The sequence below is a fragment of the Drosophila mojavensis genome, unplaced genomic scaffold (genome assembly GCF_018153725.1).
Source record: "Drosophila mojavensis isolate 15081-1352.22 unplaced genomic scaffold, ASM1815372v1 contig_74, whole genome shotgun sequence".
Taxonomy (NCBI): domain Eukaryota; kingdom Metazoa; phylum Arthropoda; class Insecta; order Diptera; family Drosophilidae; genus Drosophila; species Drosophila mojavensis.
The window spans coordinates 14,789,470-14,812,897 of NW_025318899.1; the positions used below are offsets into that span (position 1 = coordinate 14,789,470).

The 23,428-nt window shown below is 37.4% G+C and overlaps 3 protein-coding genes and 1 long non-coding RNA gene across 6 annotated transcripts; 1 reads left to right on the plus strand and 3 right to left on the minus strand.

Moving 5' to 3' along the window:
• Positions 1 to 77: 77 nt before the first annotated feature.
• On the minus strand, positions 78 to 14,224 carry LOC116804315. Its single transcript, XR_004364279.2, has 2 exons — positions 13,860 to 14,224; positions 78 to 275 (listed from the first exon to the last, which is right to left on the minus strand). It is a non-coding gene; the product is annotated as an uncharacterized LOC116804315 (long non-coding RNA).
• Positions 14,225 to 17,631: 3,407 nt separating this feature from the next.
• Positions 17,632 to 18,940, minus strand: LOC6582557. Its single transcript, XM_002008222.4, has 2 exons — positions 18,708 to 18,940; positions 17,632 to 18,625 (listed from the first exon to the last, which is right to left on the minus strand). Exons 1-2 carry the CDS (start codon positions 18,829 to 18,831, stop codon positions 17,703 to 17,705), a joined length of 1,047 nt encoding a protein of 348 aa, XP_002008258.1. The 5' UTR covers positions 18,832 to 18,940; the 3' UTR covers positions 17,632 to 17,702.
• Positions 18,941 to 19,092: 152 nt separating this feature from the next.
• Positions 19,093 to 19,929, plus strand: LOC6582558 (protein PBDC1). The gene is made up of 3 exons (XM_002008223.4): positions 19,093 to 19,201; positions 19,260 to 19,367; positions 19,433 to 19,929. Exons 1-3 carry the CDS (start codon positions 19,190 to 19,192, stop codon positions 19,844 to 19,846), a joined length of 534 nt encoding a protein of 177 aa, XP_002008259.1. The 5' UTR covers positions 19,093 to 19,189; the 3' UTR covers positions 19,847 to 19,929.
• Positions 19,930 to 20,103: 174 nt separating this feature from the next.
• LOC6582559 (nuclear hormone receptor HR78) lies at positions 20,104 to 23,400 on the minus strand. 3 transcript variants are annotated; one of them, XM_032731054.2, is made up of 5 exons: positions 23,276 to 23,399; positions 23,044 to 23,204; positions 22,618 to 22,956; positions 21,560 to 21,883; positions 20,104 to 21,497 (listed from the first exon to the last, which is right to left on the minus strand). In XM_032731054.2, exons 2-5 carry the CDS (start codon positions 23,075 to 23,077, stop codon positions 20,290 to 20,292), a joined length of 1,905 nt encoding a protein of 634 aa, XP_032586945.1. In that variant the 5' UTR covers positions 23,078 to 23,204; positions 23,276 to 23,399; the 3' UTR covers positions 20,104 to 20,289. The 3 variants fall into 3 exon arrangements, with proteins under 3 accessions (XP_032586945.1, XP_002008260.2, XP_015017992.1); XM_002008224.4 differs by having other exon boundaries at positions 22,624 to 22,956; positions 23,044 to 23,400; XM_015162506.3 differs by having other exon boundaries at positions 23,044 to 23,399.
• Between the last annotated feature and the right edge of the window lie 28 nt (positions 23,401 to 23,428).

Sequence of the window (23,428 nt, forward strand, 5' to 3'; positions counted from 1 at the left end):
CTTCGTGTTATTGTTGCTGCGATTGTTGTCGTCGTTGTTGCTGTTGTTGTTGTTGCGTTTGTTTTTGTTATTGCTGCTGCTGCTGCTGTTGCCGATGACGTTGTTGTTGTTGTTGTTGCAGCATATATGTATGTATACAACAGTTGCTGTTCTTATGAAAAATTCTTGCAATTATTGCCCCTGTTTTTCAGGTTGTCTTGATTATTTTTACTGTTTTCCCAGATGCTATCTTTAAGCCAGTATGAAAATAAATTCTCTTGTTATTTTATCCATAGCTGCAAATCGAAATTAAGAAAAAAAAACGGGATTAAAATTCCATTCGCAAAACATGAAATAAAATTAAATGATTTGCTACAGAATTTCAAATACTCTGCAAATAACTAAAGTAAACGAATCGTGTTTTAAAATATCTATGTTTAATTAGAAAAATAGTTCTTAGGTTAACCACTATTTTAATACAAAGATATACCTTAGTTACACAATTTGTAGTCAACTTGACCAACTATCTCGAATGACCCTATGAGAGAGTACAAAAATGCAAGATTAAATTTTGATTCGAATTGCAATATTTGCTTTAACCCTATTTGTTGCATCATTAAATAAATGTTTCAGTGTTTGCTCGCCCTTTACATGGCCAATAAGCAACAATAATTTGAAGCCATCGATAATGATTATGCAAATCAAATATACAATATACAATATACAATATGAATTGCTTAAAATTAAAATTTGCATATTTCTGCGCGATGGCAACTATTTTATTTATTATTTATACATGAACACATATCCTATTGAGTTGATTCAGTTTTCTCAATCCTTTGATTACTCTAGATCTACCTATCTCTTTCCTTTACCGTTCGCTTTGTCTTTGCCTTTCTCTCTCTCTCTCTCTCTCTCTTACTCTCTCACTGTCGTTCTATGCCTCTCAACATCTATCATCTCTCTATCTCTCTCTTTCTCACATTCTATTCCATCCTCTTACCCTAGTTTTCTTCTTCCCCACCATTCGGCGCTTTCGCTTAATGGCTTTTTTCTATTAACAAGTTAGTTACATAAAAATGTTTAACAAGTCCTTGTTTAACCATCCATCCAAATGCTGAAAGTCAACAAGTAAATCCCCAACTTCAAGCGACAGCTCCACTCAAGGATACCCATTACAAGCAAACAAGAGAGTGACAGAGTGACTGAAGTCAATTCATTTCATTTAATTCTACGTTTTCCAGCATTGAAATACGCTTTAATACCCTGCATCTGGTAGATGTGCACGACAGGCATCACAGATAAATCTCTCGTACTGTTGGTTAACGAAGTTTTTCCTACAGCCTTCGCTTGCACCTTTCCCTTTGCTCTTCCCTTGCTCTGCATTATGCAATTAAGTAGAGTTTTTATCTGCCGCTGCTGCTGCTGCTGCTCCGCAAATGTGGGCAGCAGTTGCTGAATCAGTCGTTTGTAAAATTCGCTTAAATGTTATACATGGAGGCTCTTTTATTTTTGCAGTTGACATCCCATTATCCTGCTGCTTATGTAAGCTGCCAGCAAGGATAATCGGACTTGCTAATTAAGAAAAGGGTAAAGAATAACTGTGCCGTCAGCACCAGCAACGTGAATAGCTGAAAAAAAAAAAACTATCAACTGGTCTGCGAGTCGATAAAGTGCATTTAAATGATACAAACAAACCCCAAAAAAAAGGAAGATGAACGGCCAAAATATATTTGATTGAATTATACAAATAATCAGTCGGGAATACCGACTGCATAATACTCTGTACAAAACAAGCAGAGAAACTCAATGGCAGTCAATAAGGAAATATAATAAAAATCAATAACAATAAAATGTTAAAATTTCCGAAAGATATGCACTATGCAAACTCCATATACCCGCTTTTAGACCTGTGTGAACGAGTATAAAAGGGCGACGCAAAAGTGCTATCGCTGCAAAAGGACCTGGAAAACTCGTGTGAAGGAAAGAAAATTGATGCGACACAAATTTCATTGAAAATTCATTTTATAATTTTTGTTTCGCCTTTTTTCAGCACTTTTGCGTAATAAATTATGAGGTAAAAATCGCCAAAAGAAATTCTATCAATGGAATGGTCAAAGCGTTACAATTCAATTTTATTTAATTCATTTTTTATATATATTTATTTTCCCTTTCAGACTGTCGCAGTTAAGGGCAGCTGCAAAGCGGATTAATTGGGCAACTTCCTCGTGCTAAAGCCACAATGTAAATGTATCCACAAGTTGCAGCTTAAAAGGCAAAATTTACGCTGAGAATCACTAAGAGCAGAGTAAAAAGAAAGGAAGGGAGAGAGATAGGGGGAGTGTGTGTGTGTGTTGAAGGAGAGTCTGCCAATGTGTTGCACAAGCAGCTAAATGTGACGTTTTGCAGTTAGGCAGTAATACGAAATGAACAAACACACATGTGAAATACCCTGTAAATTTAATATGTTTCCTATTTGAAACTTAAAATGATTAAAAGTATAAATTTTGAGATTTTTTTCAATCTTATGTAAGAATTTCTTCCAAGATTTTCTTAAACAGATCTCTAATATCTCTCACATCCCTCAATCTGAATTCAAATATTTACACGGTATTAAATTGTGAATGGAATCGTATTCCATGTAACTCATTGTTCCATTGAGCTTAGCTAAAAGTATTCATAGAGCATCAAAGGAGACGTAACAATCTACACTGCACAACATAATCGCTGACCTTTAAATGGTGAAAAGAGCATCTGCGACGGACAACAGACAGCCGGGACAATGAGCATCGCCTCCACTGACAGCAAAGCTAATTAAATATAGTGTAAATGTTGAAATGAAGCAAAGTTGCAGCTGGGTCAAATGGCCGCTCAAAGGGAGCCCCAAAAACTGTGCTACAAAAAATACATTTTCAAGTGTAAACTTCGAAAAAAAAAATGTTAATTGCAGAAATTAAATTTGCCTTGGCAGAGAAAATTCATCAAACTTATAACCAAATTAAAATATATAGGAATATGTGCAAAGTTATTCAATTTGCAAATAGCTCTAGAGCACAACTATTCCATGTATACATATATGTATATACATAAATACCTTCTTTGGTTTTAACCCCTCATGCCACGCCCACTTAAATGCTTAACAAACAGGCCATAAAATAAGCGTTTCATAAATTTTGCGTGAAAAAGTGTGTGTGTCCACAAAATTGCAAAACAAACAGTTGTTAAAACCGATCCAAAGTCGTAAATTCTAAGTGCGTGTGTGTGTGTGCGTGTGTGTGTGGTATCGAAAGGTATGCACACACTCACACACACACTCGATTAATGCTAATAGGACCCGCCCAAAAGATGGCGTCGCCTGAAAACCCTTTTGGACTCTGTCGCCGTCTTTGTGGCGTCGTTGGCCAATCTCCTAACTTATTTGTTTATTAAAGAAAAACACTAAAATTGTTGGCGACACGCCCACGCCGCTCAGCACAGAGCTCAAGTTGTAGCAGCTAATGCTAACAAGGTGGCCAAGGAAAATGCCTCAGGTGATAATCATGATGATGATGATGACGATGAGGTTGTTGTTGCTGTTGTTGATAATGAGTATACGATTCGATTTGGCTTTAATACGCCAGATGAAAACTTTGTGGGCGAACTTTTGGCTGTTGTTCATAGAAATTCCAAGAAACAGTGGCACACGTGCCATAATATTTGAATATACATGATATAATAAATGAGAGCAGACGAGTCCAATGCTTTAAAAGTACTAAAATACATCATAAAATAAAATACATAAATAATATGTATAATTCGTTTATTTATTCTGCTATAATTATGTATATTATATAGACAACTTTAATTAAAATTATCGTGAATCACGTTGAACTAATTTTCGTATGAAATTTGGCGACAGCATGAGATGAGTGAGAGAGGTAGGGTAGAGAGAGGGTTCAGTAGATTGAAAAAGAAAAAAGAGAGAGAGAGAGAGAGAGAGAGAGAGAGAGAGATTTAGAAAGACAGAAAGCTGAGTGAGAGAGGCGATTAATGAAAAAAAAGAGGGAGATAGGTCAGTTGCCTAGAAAAAATCAGAAAGATTACATTCACAGTCATAATATTTAAGATTCCAATATAAACCATACAAAAATTACTAACAAAACTTCATCTAATACAAAATATGACCAACATATGTTTATAGTATATTAACAATTAGCTTAATTTATTTTATGTAAACTCTGTTACGTTTTACTAAATTATTTACTACATGTTCAATATAAAAACAATAAAGTAAAAAAATATATATATATTAAATAGAAAAAACATTTCATATAAATCTCTTTTGTTGCAATTAATTTAGCATTTTGTTAAATGACTGCAAAGACTACAAAGGGTTTTAGAAGCTATCTAGTGGCTCTGATTTATGCTTTAGTTAAAATGCTTAAACTTAATTTATACGTTTGCATCAAGTCCGTTGTGCTGTGTGGGAGTTGACAACAGCAGCATTCAAAGCGGGGGCAACAGGATTAAACCTGCCCGGGGCGTGACGTAGCACTGGATGGTGCTTCCGGCCAAATTGACAATGTAGGCAAGAGGAAGGGGAAGGGGAAGGGGAATGGGAAAAGGAAGTGGGGGAAACATTGTCGCTTGGAGTCATTAATGCCCAGCTAAAACAACATAATTTAGTACCAAGCCCCGTGGCCTAAGCATAAACAATGCCCATGATAGCAACAATACAAAGTGGAAGAAGAAGAAGAAGAAGAATGGACAGGAGAAGAGCAACAGCTACAGCAACAGCAACAACAACAAGGCCATAAAATGAATGCAGCCACAGCGCCAAAGTGTTGAAAGCTCTTTATATATGAAGAAACTTGGAAATTTGTCTGAAGGAACACAAAGAGGGAGATTACTTTTAGCAACTTTGTTGCCTCAAATGGAGCTACCAGATTAGCAACATTGTCGACAGCTGATGGTTTTTTGAATGCTTATCGTGATAGGCATAATTTTAACTAGTTTCAAATATTTGAATTCGAATGAGCAAAAAAAAAACCAAATATAAAAGAAAGAAGGAAATTAAAAATCATGAATGGGCAAAATATTTAAGGTGGGTTTAACGGATGCTATACGAAGATTAACATAAATACTTATTTGTGCATATATATCGAAAGTATAATATAAAGATAATTATTTAATTAATTCAAATTGCTAAAAAAAAAAAAAAAAAAAAAAAAAAAAAAACAAAAAGCTTAAAAGTTTACTTTGTATTTATGTAGATATAAATTATATGTCTTCATATATAGTCATTCTAATTTTCAGTAATACTACTTAAAATTTGTTATTATTTATTTTATTATTTTATTACGATCTTCAGCATTATAAAGATTATTAACATAGGTATACATTTTTATTATAGTTAACATAATTATCAAAGTCAGCATTAATATCATTTAATTATCATTATTATCATCTATAATTTGTATAAAAATTTTATGTTCATCCTTAGGAGCCATCATCATTATTTCTTTTCTTTTCTTTCTATATTACTTTTAATTTCTATATTATTATTCTAATAATCTTCTTAATTAATAACATTAAAAATTAGTATTCTTATAGTACTTTCAAAATTTTCACCCACTCGAACTCTGTCATCTACGTCTAGTACGAGGTCTTCCAAACAACTGAACTCAACTGCGCATCAGACTCGACCTTTTATAGGTTGCAAGACGTCACTCAACAGTGAGCACACGACTTATGAACTTACTCAGCTCTCTGAGTCGAGTCGAGTTTGGGTATTTCTTATTTATTGAGCAGCAGGAATATAAAGATGCTCTTTAAAACAAAAAGGCAAGCTCGATCGACTCAGTTCGTTATGCTGATAAAGAATCTCTCTATATACATATAAAATAATGATAATAGCCAGATGTTTTCATCCACCTGTTACATAAATTTGTTCATTATGGCCCCTTTAGCGGTTTAACAATTTTTCCATTTTATACAAGCTAAAATATATAAATTACATAATATCGAAACAAAAATTACACCAGCAAAAGCAACAACAAAAGTGCAAGCGAGGCAGACAAGCTGACAAACCACTGCAAGAAAGTAAGTGAGCGAGAGCGAGAGAGAGGGAGAGAGAGAGAGCGAGCTAGCGACATAGGGGTGAGTACAAGGGAATACACTTGTTGCTTGAGCAATGAACTGTAATGGCCTTGGAAGTCGTTCACTTGTTGTTGTTGCTACTGTTGTTGTTGTTGCTTTTTCGGCATGTTCCTCATCATTAGCGGCATTTGCTGATGCTTACAGTTTTATTTTTGACAGTCTCCCTTAGTGCAGCACTTCAGAGTGTTGCTGCTGTTGTTGTTGTTGTTATTATTGCTGCTCTATGCCTGCACTTGTCGTTAAAGTTGAACAAACTGCAGAGGCTGCCAGTGTGGAAAGAGGCAGGAAAATGCTTTATTGCTGTTGCTATTCTGTTTTCGGTCTTTTTTTGGCAACTGTAATCAAAGGCAAAGGCGAGACCGAAAACTAAAAATATAATTTTTGCCTTATCAGCAGCATGCGGGGCCGTCGGGCCATAAAAGCGGACATTAAGGGGGCAGCAACAACAACAACAACAACAGCAGCAGCAGCAGCTCCGCTTAGATAAGAGCGCTCTCAAAATTCCGTTCGTCGCCGCCCACCACGCCAAAATGCTTTGTCTCCTTTTCTTGCAAAAAAGGTCGAATTGAAGTGCGAACAATGTCCAGCAAAAGGCACGACAAAATTTGCCGGATGGCTGCACAAATGATGGATGAGCAGCACAAGGGGGCGAACAGAACAAAGAGAGAGGCAGAGCGAAAGAGAGAGACAGAGCGCAGAGAGTTCAAATTGTGATCTTATCGCCGTCGCTTGCATTCGTGTCAAATTATTTGATAACATAGAGCTGTCATAAAGGAGTGACAGAGAGAGAGAAAGGCAGAGAGAGAGAGACCGATTGAGTATATGATAAAGAGATAAAGTACAGCACACAAAATATTTACGCCATTCACACATATTTCATAAACTGTTTTCCATTTAATCAATTCCAAGAATCAGCTGAAATTCGCCCAATGTTGACAGCTTACCTCTTGCATCCGGCGTGCTTCCGGCTTTAATCCATTTCATGCACTACAGTGCTCCCAACATTTCGTTAACAAATAAGCTTTTAGCTGCCTCTAAAATACTGCAGGAGCATCCAGCGGAAAATTAACCTAAAGGGTATATGGATTTTTCTGCATCTGCTTGTGCGCACGAAAGGACGTTTATGAGAAAGAGATTCGATTTTAGAGTTAATATAGAGCCAGTAATAATGATAGACAAATTCAAATAAATACCCTCATATATGTATATATAATTATTGTGAATATATTTAATATCACAATTTTATTTCGGCATACTCTATGCAAAAGCTCATTTCAGGTATCTTTTAGTCGACTACAGCTTGCTAAAACATATATTATTTAAAAAAAAACTTTTTTAAATGTAATTCACTGGCAACCAGTGGGACAATAACCCCATATCCCTTTGAGCGGATTCTGTGCTGTGTGCATTTTGGATGAAATAAAATTAAAGCCAGTGACCAGCAGCGAAATTACAGTTATTAAAGTTCCCATACACTGCTCTAATATTATAAAACTGAAAGGGTGAATACAAAATTGAATAATGAAATATCCTTGCAGAATACTCAACTAAAAATACTAAAATAATATACAAATATAATAATACTAAATATACTAAACAAATTTGATTTATCTCTCATATAATGAACACATTATAATTCTAGATTTTCATCAGTTGAGGAAAACTGTACAAGTAAGTCTCTAGAGTTAAGAAATTTACAATTTTGATTGCCCATTCAATCTAATTTAATTGTCCTAATAAAATCTGATTTGTTTTTCTTGCACTCGGCGCATGAACATCTCATGTTACATGATCGATATGCAAGCAGATTTAATTAAATAATTAAACGATTTGTTTTGTTTAACCCGCGTTCAGTATTCGATCAGCTCGGTGAACTTTCGTACAATTTAATTTATTCAACTTAATTGAATGCGGAAAATGTGAACGCCATAGGGTGGACGGACACCAGTCGGCATCATCTTCATCTTCAATTGGCGGGCAACAAAGTGAAATGGAATCGCACAGGCGTCAGCGGACAAGAACGATGGAAATGCTGAAGCTTACGGTACAAGGAAAACATAAAAGGAAAATAGAACGCCATCATGTATGGAGGTGGAAGGAAAATTGCATTCACCATGCAATTGAATGTGGCATTTGCCAAAAACTTTTCATAACAAACAGCAGACATGAGCTGGTGTGTGTGTGTGTGTGTGTGTGTGTGTATGTTCTTTGAGTATGTGGGTGTGTGCGGGTGGGTGTATATAGGAAGCCTTGGCATTGCCATTGAGAACGCGTAGCTGCTTTCTCATCATTTCACTTGATTTGGTTCAGATCCACATTTTCTGATGCCACTAGAATTTAATTTTCCCATGCAAATTTTCCAAACTATTTGCAATCTAATTTTCCCACGCATATCTTCAACTGGCAGCGCGCTAATTGAATCTGTTGGTAGAGTTGACGCAATGGCAAAACAAAAGCCAAATCAATTATGAACCAAAACCCAACCAGTGGCGTTTAACAACTAAAACCCATTGACGTTCAAGTGCACCGAAGATTTAATACTCTACCCAAATAGGCTCTAAAATCTGATCCAGGCTGCGCATTATTCAATTTCCAATCCAGCTACTGCATAACATATGCACAGCAAACCGATGAATTCGTGGAAACAGATTCGCTTTACGCTCCACTTAATTCGATTACTTTATGCAATACTGCGTCATATACCTATGCATATATACATATGTATGTGTATATATCCCAAATCCCCTCCAGGTAATACAGATTTTGGTGACAATTTAGACCAATAAATGTGTTTACATCGCTGCACACACACACACACACATATGCATATTCATTATAATACGCACTCCAGGAACAACTGTGAGCTCACGTTTCGTCGTCTCGCTCTCCACCTCTCTCTCTCTCACTCTCTCAGTATTGTTGGCGAATTCATTGAAGAGTTTAACGCAGTGGTAGGTGACAGGGGTGGGAGGCAGTTGTGGGTGGCAACTGTGGGTGGCAGCTTTAGGTAACCCACAGAAACCAGCGCCACGAGCATCAGTTTCGGGCATGCAAAACGAGCAAGGCAATGCATCAGTGGCATTTGACAGCAGTTTATTAGCAGCTTATGGGGATATATATGTATATATATATATATATAATATATATATATATAACTAAAAGCTTAATAAAAGCTTAGATTTAAACGTACTTTAATTGTTTTTAATGTGTGTGCGTAAAGAGAGGGAGTTGGGAAATTATATACATCAAAGGAAAACTAAATGCGTTTTCTACTTTGTACTTTTTAACTGGCACACGAATATACATTGAATTTTAAGGATCTAACATGATTAAAGTTTAAATATTTCAGCAATAATAAATGAATGTACGCTAAATATTTAAATTATTATTCTAGGACTACATAAATATCTTTTGAATTGTCTCTTCAGAAAATAATCGGCATCTCCTGCCTTTTGGAATGCAACAAACGAAACTGAAATTCCTTTTAAGTCAAAGGCTTAGCTCTAAGCTTAAATGTTCTTTAATATCTGCAGTTTTCAGCGAGTTAAAACATAATCACATTCAAGTCTCTCTCATTCAACTGTTAGCACGTTGTGTCCAACTAGGAGTAAAGCGTTTCAATGTGTGAAATTATTTATGATGGAATTTCAACTACACAATCCCAAAGGTAAACATCTATATATGTATATGTATGTATATATTTATTACACACAGATGCAACAACAACAACAGCAACAGCCATTTGCAGCAGAGACGACATATCGAGTTGAGTTATTATAAATCCACAGTTTGCTGCTAACTTTTTGCACAAACTTTAAATGAGAAGTGAAATTATTGATGCAAAAAAAAAAAATATTTTGCATTTATTCGATTTCTGTTTTACTTTTTTATATCATCAACATGTATCTATTATTTTTATTTTTATTTTTAATATAATTATTATTACCGTTGAACAGCAGCAGGGCGAACAGCAAGAAATGTAAAAAGCAAAAGCTGTGGAAAATTTTAAATCAATTTATAGACAACAATTTCACTCTATTGATGCATTTTTCTGGATTATTTATTATTTTTTTCTGTCTCTCTCTTCTCGCATTTTCAGCTCACCGAAAAACAGATTAAAGTTTTTAGAGCATAGGATATAAGTATTTGGGACTGTTCGAGCGTAAAGCAGCCAAGCGATGTTCAAAATTGTGATCTGTATGGAGAAATTCGTTGGCCATATTCGACTTCATGAATTGTTTGCTTTGCGTTTTGCAATACTCCCATATTTTCAGAAGCTACCAAAAACAAATTCCATACACAAGAGGCACAAACACGCAGACAAATTAAATTAGCACAGCGCTAAATGATCACACGGTCGCTCTAACAAAAAAATTTAACAACACAGATGTAGAAAGAACAAAAAAACGAAAGAAGAAAAAAAACAACCAATAATAATAATAATTTAGTTAGCGAAAATTTTAGGGCGATATATAAAAACATCTACAAGCAAGTACATGTTGTGCATGAGCACAGATATAGATACATTTGTAAAGATAAAGCTATACAGAGACAGCGACAGATATAGAGTTTCACATGTACGTGCACACAGAGCCAATTTTATGTACAAAGATACAGGTACAGCTATAGATACTGATAAAGATACAAGCATAAATACAGATAGCGATGAAAGGATGCAGCTACAGTTACAGTTAGAGATGCAAACATACTGTTACAGATACAAATACACAAGAAAAGACATAAATACAAATACAGCTAGATACATAGATAAAATTGTAAAGATACAGCCAAAGATGCAAAGATATAGCGAAAAATACAGATAGAGATATATAGGTACAGCTACATATACATATAGAATATATATATATGTATATACAGATACGAAAATACAGCTACAGACAGATATACGATATGCTAAGATACAAAAGTATAGATATATATATATTCTAGAAGATACAGTTGCAAGTACAGATACAGATACAGATACAGATACAGATACAGATACAGATACAGATACAGATACAGATACAGATACAGATACAGATACAGATACAGATACAGAAACAGTTACAGATACAGATACAGATACAGATACAGATACAGATACAGATACAGATGCAGATACAGATACAGATACAGATACAGATACAGATACAGATACAGATACAGATACAAATACAGATACAGATACAGATACAGGTACAGGTACAGATACAGATACAGATACAGATACAGGTACAAAGATACGGCTGCAGATAGCTAGAGATATGAATAGAGAAAAAGGTTTGGCGCGAAGTTCCAGAGGCACACATATGCATATAGCAGACACAAATTCATATGTGCACGCACACACACACTCGCACACACGCATACATATGGAACTACTCAGGGGCGGCCAAATCTATTTTTAGCACATTAGATGATAAGATTGTCGAGCCAAACGCGCAGAACTTTGCGGTTTCAGAGCGCAAAAAATATATATATATATAACAAAAAGCACACGCTAAAATTTACACACACATGTGCATGCATATTTATTTATTTTTGTATCGGTGTGCGCGGAAACAGAAAACAAGTTTATTTTAGCAAAATATATAGAGTTTACACCCAGAAAAAAAAAAACTGTCGCAAAAAATTCGAAAAGCAAAAAATTAAATATCACATTAATTTTTGCGCCTCGATTTTTGCTCCTCTTCTTGCTATCAATTTTTTCCATTTTTTATTTTTGCTTAAAACGCGTTTTGATTTACAGCTTTGTTGAAAAACAAAAACAAAAATGAAAAATGTTCCACTCGTTTTTGCCAGTTACCGCTGGATTTTCTTTTTTAAGCATTTTTTTTTTTTTTTTAGTTTTTTAAACTACTATTCAGGCCAAACAGGAATTTTAAAAGCCGTAAGTTTTATTTCACATTTGCAGCCATATACCTCGTAGTTATATAAATATGTACATGTATAAATGTATCTATTTATATAAATATGTATTTGCATATCTTGTCTTAATCAATTTTAAGAAACTTTCTGATAATTAAATTCCGGATATCCAAAAAGCAAATGAAAACAGGAAAGCTCATCTATATATTTATATAAAAATAGGAAGTTAAACAAGTTGCAGATGCTAACGACTATAAAATACTCTTTCGCTGCTTATATAGCATATATATTATTAAAGATATATATATATATGAATTCTTTAACAGCTCGGAGCAGTGAATAGATAACTTATTTTAATTATAATCTTCTAGCAGATTTCCAATAATCCATTTAACTTAAATAACAACTTAAATAAGACTTTATTAATAATCTATATATACAACATATATATGATTTTCAACCCGAATTTCAGTTTCCATTCAAGTTTGCCCAACTTCTTAAAGAATTTGGTTATGAATATAAAACTTACGTTAAGCAAACCTAAAAAAGAAGCGAAAGAAACAAAACACCTGTTCAACTTTCTGTTTCAGTTAACTGGAAAAAGAGAAACAATTCACCTTATAGCCAGATGTATTACTTAATAATATTTGTGGGCAAACAAAAAGTAGCGGAAGATAAATGCAAAGTCGTTTACAAACACAAAACATTTCCATTGTCTGTGGCCCAAAAATAAACATCTGCATATTTTTAGCGCTGAATTCACAGAGAAAATTCTTTAAACGACGGGGCAGAACTCTTTAATCTTCCAAGCAAATTTATATATCTTTAACTGCTTACGTGAGATTCAATGGCATAAAGGAAAATAAAAGTTCTACCAAAGGACAGTTAAACTGTTACTAGATGTCTCTTAAGGGCCTATATTTATGTCTTTTTCCTCTAGGAAGCACAGAAAATCCTCAAATTCATAAAAGAGATAAGTTTGAAAGGGACGGCAACACACAGCTTTTTAAGTTTTCTATCTCTATGTTTAATTAATATTTCATTAGCTATTGAAAAGAGATTGCTATTCATTTCATTTCAATTTACATTTCGTATGCATACAAAATTCTCATATGCACAAAAACAAAATAAAGCAAAAAAATTGGATAAAATTTTAATATTTGCTGCAAACGCTGCGCAAATAGTTTGAGTAACAGCCGCAACCACAAACAGAATGGGAGCCGATGCCACATGCCAATGCCAATGTCGAAGTCGGAGAAGAAGAAGCAGGAGTTGCGGCAGCAGCAGCAGCAGCAGCATCAGTAGCAATTAGAGCGCATCCCAGTCACATAAAAAACAAAGATGCATTATCAAGGTTTCTATTCATGAAATGCAATTCTTTTGACCCCTTAGCTCAGCGGTTCCGCAACTGTTGACATCACAATTCCCAACAGTTGCCGACAACAAGAATTCGACAACAAAAATGTCCAGCAAAGACAAACTTTTTCTTTGCATAATTGCAAGAGAAACAACGAGAGTTGGCTGCCCCTAGATAACTTTGTCTTCTGTACAGTTAATTAGTGTTTACATGAATGAAAAAATATTTTAAAAGAATAACTCAACTTTAGCATAACTTTCTGTTTTTGTGTGTTGTTTACTATATTCATATGTATGTATATGTAGTTAGTGCCTTACTCTATAAGTTTGTTTTCATTTCATACTATCTCTATCCTCTAAATAAATAAAAATACTCTAAGTACATCTAAAAGACGTATCCTTGCTCCAATTTATTTTTCAAATTTCAAATAAATATATGAACAAGAGCAAAAAGATTATTGTTTATGTGTATGTGTGTGTGATTGTATAGGAACAAAGGCGGATGGGTTACTCACATTATTGGATGGGATGGCCTTGTGTGTTGCTTGCCACGATCTCGCAATTTCTCTCGCTAGCTCTCTTTCTCTCTCTCTCTCTCTCGCTGTCGTTTTGTTTCTATTACTCTCTTGACGCCTCCCACGTTGCTGGCTTACAGTTATGTAGATAAAGCGTTTGCTTGATTTTGATTTGCTTATTCTTAATGTGATTCACATTCGTATTACATTCGCACAGAAGTATTGTAAATTCTTCTAATTGCCTTTTGGTTTTCGTTTTAATTGCTTTAGCACTTGTTTCACTTTGTTGTGGTTTTTGTTTGTTTTTTTCCTTTTTTTTTTTTTCTTTACATATTTGTTATCGCGCCGCAATTCGATTTGTTATTATTTTTCGCATATATATATTCGATTGGGTATTTATTTTTATAAATCTTGCTTTTTGAATGAAAAATATTCTGGTTAATTATGTGCATTTATTTAGCAGACAAGCAGACACACACGCACACACACAGAGCGAATATGTAGATAAAGGAGAGCGAACAGAGCGAAACAGCGCTAATGATGCTTTTAGCGGTAAATTGCAACAATGTCAGCAACTGACTTGAAGTCGAAGACTACAGTGCGACTCAGCTCAAAACCCAACTCAAAATATAAAGCGTGATTTAAATTCAGCTAGATGATGATAATGATTTCAGTTGCTTCCTTTAAAAATTTTACCTAATACTACCCTGCGATTATTTTGTATTCCCTTTCGCACGGACCCATAGATACTTTTTAGGGAAATCTATTTTATTTACAGCTTAGATAAGGAACAACAAAATGGTTTGCATTGGAATTCGGATTTTAGTGCGATTTATCACAAAGTTCTGTTATCTTCTTTGCATTTACGTCTCAAGCGTTTTAAAAATCACTCAGTTTGTATTTGTTTTTCTTTTTTTACCAAGCGCTTTTCCGCATGTTTTGTGATTACATACACACACACTCACACACAACTCTCATACTCGCATGCACATCAAGATCGTAACGAGAGAAAGAAAATGAGAGAATGTGCAAGCGTGAACGCAAGAGCGAGAAAAATACTAAATATTAATTATCAGATATTAGTTGATGTGCAAATATTCTCATTAACACATTTTGTTGTTTTACTTTTTTTAAATAATTATCTCGAGTAATTTACAAAACAATGCACACACACACAACACATCCATACACAAGCTGCCGAACATTTGAAAATTGTTGCATAAATATTTTTAATGTGTTTTTTGTTTGTTTTTTATTTTATTTTACTTTACTGCTGCTGTTGCTCCAGAAACAAGAAAAAACACACCGAACGATGGCGCACTCTTTTGCCCCAATCCAATCAAAATATATAATAAACATACATACATGCGTACATATGTGTATGTATATATCTCGTTTGTGTATGTATGCGTGCACGTAGTCTGCAATCCGTGAATATCAACTTGAAACGCAGGCGAATAGAATAATACTGAAAAGCGTGAAGCAAAACGAGCGCTGAATTGGCTCCAACGTCGCCTCGCTGAGAGAGCGGCAACGAGAGCGAGAACGAGTGACCAAAAGAGCGAGCAGCGCAATCACAGACAAGCAGGCAGATCAAGCAGAGTTGTTGCTTGTTTTTGTATGCGTGAGCAACTTTTTTTCTGCCGCTCAGCTCACTGATACAAATGCAAATGGACATATATACATACATTGGTACAAACATACATGCAGAAAAGAGGCATCTGCAGCAAAATTCTATTTTTAAACTTAAATTAATATTGTTCTTTATTTTATCAGCAGCAGCGCGAAAATAAAGCGCCGACGGCGGCTGCTGCGACAGCCAATCTCTTCTATCTTCCTCTTGCAATTTACTTATATAGGTGTATATGTACACACATGTGTGCGTGTGTGTGGGTGTGCAGTTGAAAACCAGAAAACAAATAAATAATACAACAAAACTAGACGCGTTCGTTGTTGTTGTTGGTGTGGCTTAGTTAATGCTAATCAGCGAAGTCAACGACAACGCGTGAGATATCAGTGCCTACTAAGTGGACATGCGAGTGTGTTTCAGTATGTGTGTGTTTGAGCGAAGGAGGCAAAAAGCGAAGCTCAAATGCTCACTCTGCTCTTTGACTGTTGTTGATGTTGTTGTTGTTATTATTATTGTTGCTGTGGATGTCGTCTGCTCTGCTATCAACGCTTGATAAGAAATGCGTTAATCTTTATTATGCGCGACGTAAGCAGCGCAGTTAAGCTGCATACAAACATATGCATATATGAACATGCATAGGTATGTATATTCATACATACATAATTATATATGTATCTACGTGTGTATATATGTACATATTCTTATGTATATCCAAGTGTGAGAGTGCCTTTAAACTTTTTATTTATTGACATTTCCGCTAAGAATTTGCAAGAGGCTAAAGAAAATCAAAACCAAATGTGATTTATTCGCATAAAACAAAACATAAACAACAATAGCAGAAGGTAAGAAAATAGCGAACAACAACAGCACCAACTTGTTGATGATTCAATTGTAAAACGCTGTTGACAGTGGGGCAAAACGACAAAAACGGTGTGTGCATTACAAATATAGAAATGGAAAATGCAACGCCAGCACATTCCTGGGCGGAGGACGGCTCAGCTGTTTTATCTGCCCCACGGCAAATAAAACACGAGAATTAAAATGCCGCAAGAATTACTCACACACACACATTCACAGTAAGATAAAGCGGGAGAGGCAGTGAGAGTTTATGAGAGTGCCAGAGCAAGAGAGAGAGAAAGAGCAGCAGCAACAGCCTTATGCTCTCATCGATAGTGAGAGTGATCTGATGCTTTATCAGCGGCGGGCGGCTATTTTTAGACAAGCGCAAGAGCGACCACAAAGCAGCAGAGCACCAAAAATATAAAATCCAAATAAAAATTTCCCAAAATATATCATAATAATTTTGATTTTGTTTTGACAAACAAAAGTCTGAAGATCTTAAGGCAGCACTGGTAAGGAATAGAGAAAGAGTGAGCGAGACAACAAAAGGAGAGATGCACATTATTATTGGTGCTTTGAATGATTATTCCGCAGGTTGGATGTGTGCGACTGTGTTCTGGGAATGTGTATGTGTGTGTGGGAGTGATAATGCACAAATAAAAGGCAAACAATGCCATTCGCTGCAGTCAACGAGATAAAACTGAGCTTAGCACCGCAATGTAACAATAAGAAGAAGAAACACAAACAGTTATCATATAACAACTTTGATGGAAATGCAAATGCATAGCGTAAAAGGCGCATCTGCATCAACTAGAACAACAACAATAATAATAACAAGAACAAGAACAATCAGATTCTTAGAAAACGTGACGAGCGTACTTTACGCCAACTTTTCTGTTGTTTTTCTTTTCAATCACTTTTGCATTTTTCCATTCACGATCGCACAAACAAGAAACATTTCAATTTAAAATATGACCGATGTCCGCATTGTCAAGAGTTATTAGTGTGATAGAATTAACGTTTATTGGAGTGGTTGAGAATATGAAATGAATTATTATTATTACTTTTAATCTCAATTTTATAAAACTCAGCACTTTTTGAGATGAACTGTTGCTGATAAAAATATTCCGCGCACACAAGTCACGCGACGTCGAACGAAAGAAACAAACTGGCAGTTAAATTTGATGCACCGCAAAAGGCGTGAGCAGAGCTATCGACTGCGCGCTTAATATTCCAGTTATCGATAGTTGCGTCCAATTAAGTAAGAGTAGTGTGGCAGCAAAATTGAAAATACCAAATTAATTTAAATAGTAACGTTTTTTTTTTATATATATATAAAAAGATAGTTTCACGAATATAGATTTGTGCGCCTTTCACATTAAAATGTTATTTATACCAGTTAGCATGGGACGTTCCTTCGGTCCACAGAGAAATGTGCCCCACACCTGTAAAAATTCGCTTCGTCCATGTAATTTTTGAGGGCCTATTGTACTAAGATTTATGTTTTGTCTCATTAATTGCACCGGTCCATTAAAATTAAAATGGTAATGACTATGAGTCACGTAAACTTTTTGTGTCATCGAACTCAAAGATTCCGTATCCTGCGCTATAGACAAACCACTCGAAGACATTGTAGCTGGCTGCTTCCACATAAGAGCGGAAGCTGGATCGTCGGCTTCGGAGCTGCTGAAACAACTGCTGGAGGAATTGGAACGGCTAGAGTCATTGACAGCACGCAGTTCCTGAAGCAATTCACGGCAATGCTGCTGCAAATCATTTAACTGCTCTCTCAACTCTATATTTTCTTGATGAGCCAACGTTTTCTCTTCCAAATTCCAATTCTGTTTCCTTTCCATATTTGGCTCGATTTCTACGTAACGTTTCTTCTCCATATTTCGTTTCATCTCCCATTTTTTTTCAGTCTCCAACTGTCTCTCCATATGCCACTGCGCCTTCTTCAATTTATATTCCACTTGCCATTTTTGTTCAGCCTTCCAATCATGTTTATTTGGCACTCCTGCACTAAAAGGTTCCTCCACTTCCATTTGCTTCTCTTCCTCTACTTCCTCTTGGTCAGCATACTCTGGGTCTTCCATTGACATGAAATTGCTAAGCGGGACATTTTGAATACAATGTCTGGCCGTTTTTCCCAACCATTGCGCAGATGCTGAGATAGCAATAGCGACCAAAAGTATGATCCCATAGTTGATAATCAAGTCATAGAAAATTTTTAGAAAATGAATTTCTGGAGAATCATTGGGACAAGATTTCGACTCAGCTACGTAGGTGGGCCTCACTAAAAAAAAAAAAAAAAAAAAAAAAAAAAAAACGAATAATTATTATTCTTATAAAATTATTGACAATTAGAATATCTTTACCCGTGAAGATTTTCACTTTGTGATCGTAGTGAGTTTTATCCTCAATTGCATGTAAATAACATAGCAACGACCAGGATATAAATGCCAAGGCGCACAAAAAAGTAATACTTATGTTATGAAACATATTTGCCCTATAAAATTCGGAATAGTGTTTAAAACATGTGTCTGCTTTTAAATCAATAAACAAGTGTACTGAATTTGTCTACCGAAATGAAATAAGTAGCTACAAACAAATGAAAAGCATGGATTGCTATATTAAAATTTGTTTTCATTGTATTCAAAAACGATTCTTAACCGTCCAACCTATCGATTATGGTATAAGATTTGATCATTAATTTAGAATTCAAAGTGTTTGGTATTTTAAATTTAGCCCGTAAAAGCAACCAATCGATTCCACAGTAACTATCGATAAGTACACTTGTTGGCGAACATTGTGATTGGCACCGCAGAAACGTGCAGATTTGTAATAAACACAATACAAAATGGAATTAATGGTATAGTGAGCCTAATAAACGTAAATTTAAAGTAAATTAAAGTATTCAATCAATACAGCATGGCGCTTCCCTGCTTTCGAGGCCTGCTGAGGAGTTCGGCAATGATTCACTTGTGGAAGAAATGTGGGCGGCCAAAGCACTCGAACATGCCGAAGTGCATTTTAATGTGAGTCGAATTAATAATAATCTGATAAGTAAAGTAAACTATTCAAATCAACTATTATCGTATAGCTGCTGACCAGCGTGCCGCCCTCACAGCTGCGTTTGACACCCTACGATGATCAAATCTACGCCACATTTCGCCAAGACTTTCCCGATTTGCAGGTGGCTCGACTCAGCGATGAAACTCTCAAGTCGGCGACAGAGAAATTGAAATGGCGTCAATTCGCTGAGAAATTCAATAAAATGGAAGACTACTCATACGGCACTCTGATGCGTGCCGATGCCAGCAAGGAATTCTCCCCAGACAATTCGATATTCGTGTTTCGTGTTCAGTTCCTAGCCATTGAGATTGCGCGCAATCGCGAGGGCCACAACGATGCGGTGCACAAGAGCCATCGCCCCACGAAGAAGACGCAAAGCACCGAGGAGAAGACGCAAAGCACCGAGGAGAAGACACAAAGCACCGAGGAGACGACGCAATGAGAAATACCATCAGCCTTTGCTGATTTAGTTTAGTTTTAAAGTTATTAAAGTGCAGCATTTATGGCTGTAAGATATGCCACTCACTAGCGACAATCTGCTAAATATGAATACTGTCTACACTGCAATCAGTATAATTCTAATTAGCATATGTAGAATCGAATGTGAAATACCAAGAGTCTAACTAGTCTTGGTGTCATAGGGTCGTTCGTGAATTCTCGTTCGAGTTCCGATAGGAATCTGACATTCTCAAAATGCGGTTTAAAGTTCAACTTTTTTTAATAGAAAACTGAATTTCCAAGCTGTTTTCAATCATATTTCATATAATTTATATAATAAGCTATGAGCTAAGTATTGTCCGCACTAGGCGCAGTTTTGGCCCCTTTGCCACCCACGTTCACTGCCTCCAATCAGTCTTGCTTGCTCGGGGGTCGTCACCCCTTCCACTACAGTCCATTGCTGTTGCACATCATCAGGATGAAGGGTATCATCGAATCAATTTGCATTTGTCCCACCAGATTGGAAAAAAACAGTTCCTCGGTGAGCTCCGACTCCAGCACGCTCAATGGCAACAGGCTGGCAAATAATCCATTCGCCCGCTCCTCGCCGCCGCTCTGACGACGCAGCGTGGCCAGAGCGTAAAGCTGGACACGTTTCACATAGGCACGCAGTGAGCGCTCACGTCGATTCTGCTGCAGCATCAGCGGATTGAAGAGCAACACCAGACGCAGCAGTCCAAACTCCAGGTCCGTCACCTCCTGCGGTTGCAGCTCCTGTACAAAGTCATGCAGGGTGCGTGTGATCTGGGCCAGCTTCGCGATCTTTTGTGGCTCGATCTTATCGATGTCCGCCACCTGGCGCACGGTCTGCACCAGCTGACCAATGATCGTGGGCACCGCCAACTGGCGCTGGCACTGAGCCAACGCGACGGCGAGCAGCGAGGGCCAAGCGCCACGGAGTAGCTTCATCTGAGTGTGCGTATCGAGCAACTCAAAGGCGGCCACCTTGCGCAGCGTGTGAACAGTGAGAAAAATGATCCGGGCACCGGTTTCGCATACATAATGCATATTGAGATACGAATGGACCAGCGTGGGCGGCTGCACGTGGAAGCCACACTGCGCCTCGGAGGCAAACAGATCCTGTGTGAATATCGCTTCATTGGCCACAAAATCGCCACGCTGACAGTACTCGAAGTCAAGGTCCATGTGCTCCACCAAATCAGCGTCCACATCCTCTGTCCCACTGTCTTCTGCATCCGAATCGCATTCAGGTTTGATGTTCAGTGCAGCAGCTGTGCTCTGACCGGTTTGATTCCTGTCCAGCTGCTGCTGTATGGGCTGCAGCAGCTGCAGCGCCTTGTCTATGGCTCGCTTGTCCATTGAACTCTGGATGAGACCCACTGTGGCGGGCGTGGGTATAGTGGATGCATCTGCTGCAGCGGTGGCAGCAGCTGCTGCATTGAAATTTAAATGCTGTGAATTATTGTTGCTGGCGCTGTTTGCCAGCAGCTGAAGGCACAAGGTGCTGCTGTTGTCCATCGAGTCATCGTCATCCTCCTCCAACTCTGGCTTGGCCAGCTCTGGTGAGTAACAGTGACTGTTTGCATTGCTGCTGGCTGCCTGCTGCTGCTGCTGCTGTTGCTGCGAGGCGAGCACTGAAAGCGAAATGGCTACTTATTAGAATCTGATTGGCATGCGTTGGTATAGTTGGTCTTACTCAGTGTTTGTGTTAGTTCCGCAAAGTTCAGATTCATCGGGAACAGAGTCTCACTTAACCCAAAGGGCGTTGTTGGTGTGTTGCCCACGGTGGGCGTGGCCGCATGCTGAAAGAGCGATGCAGCCGAGGCAGCGACGGCAGCTGCTGCCGACGCATGTTGCTGCTGCTGTTGCTTCACACGCACCTGTTGATAGCTCGACTTGCCAGCCGAGGAGACACTGGTGGGGCCGCCTGCACTGCTCGAGGAGCCCGACACACTACCCGTCCCACCAGAGCCGATGCCATCTTTCCTATCCACAATCGGTTTGCGCTCGTGCTGCACGGCTGCAGATGACGATGATGGCATAGAAAAGTAAAGCAAAGCAAAGAGAAAGCCGTTTATAAAGTGCTGCAGTCAAATAACGGTACATGATGTGCAGCTAGTTGTGGAGAGATGTGCAATGGGTGTGTCTATGTGTATGAGTATGTGTCTGTGTGTGTGCAGGTAAGCATGCATGCAGTATTAGTATGGGTAGCTGAGACTTTGTCTTTAAACGTCCATATCAAATATTTAAATTAAATTATATTGTTTTTCTGATTTTTATAATATTTTTAAATTCAGTTGATTCATAAAATTAAGTTTAATTACTTCTCAAATAGAAGGGACTTTGAAATAACAGTCTAATTAGAATATCCGTAAACAGCAGTTATAATAATTTTATCACTCACTCTGATTCAATAATCTTAAATTCAGTTATGTTTTAAACGGATATCCAATATTTAAAATTGAATTGCATAAATAAGTTCTCCATAGATAAGTATTAGAGCTAATTGCAAATTAGTTACCTAATAGATTTCAATCTAATTAAAATGTCAGCAAACAGGTGTTACCAGATTTGCGTTTGCATAGTCGAACAAAAGACAGACAAAAGCCCCATCTGAATGCGTGTGTGAATGTGAGCTTGTGAGAATGGATGTGCAAAGGGGGGATTGGTGGAGGACTGTGGGGCGGTGCGTGCAATGTTGTCTGTTTTGATTTGATTGGGAAGTTTTGAGACGACGACTTAAACGAAAATTACAATCACTTCGCATGCCGCTGGCCAAACACTTCTGCAGCCGACAGAATTGACACCTGTTGCGATGGTGTTTGGTCACCTCGCAGTTCATTGCGCCGCGGCACTGGTAGCCCAGTTGCTTGCGTATCGAACGCTTGAAGAAGCCCTTGCAACCCTCGCAGCTGATGGCGCCATAATGGCGACCGGAAGCACGGTCCCCGCACACCAGGCACAGCTCTACGGACGACAGAGACGCAGCGGCTGCCGCAGAGCTGGCCGCATTTCCGGCCGCAACGGCGGCTGCATTGCTGCTGCTGCTGCTGTTGCTGCCGCTTGGGTGATTCAGGCCCATGGCTCGGCTCTCTGCAAATCAGATCAACAAAGAGAAACAAAAAATCGTGAAATAACACACATTTTTACACGCACTACAAGTTTTTCAGCTTGACTCACCTTCGGTTTTAATGCCGCTGCTTGTGCCCATCATGAAGCCCAACTGAAGACTGCAAGCTGTTGCTTCTTTGTGTTAGTTTGCTTTTCTTATTAGAACTTGTTTTTCGTTACGTCTGTGTGCGTGCGTGTATGTTTGTGCATACGTGCGCTGTTTATATTAACTGCTTTTAGACGTTTTGGAAAGGTTTTGAAAACATTGTTTTCGAACTCACGGAACGATTATTATGCTTACTTTACACTTTGACCTTAAATATGTCACTTAAATTAAATATCTAAAGCCATTTAGAATGAGCTTTAGAGGAACAGCGAAAAGTCTTCAACCTTTCGATAAAACACTTTTAGCTTTGTGGCAACGCCACCACATTGTGTGACCATCAACCATATT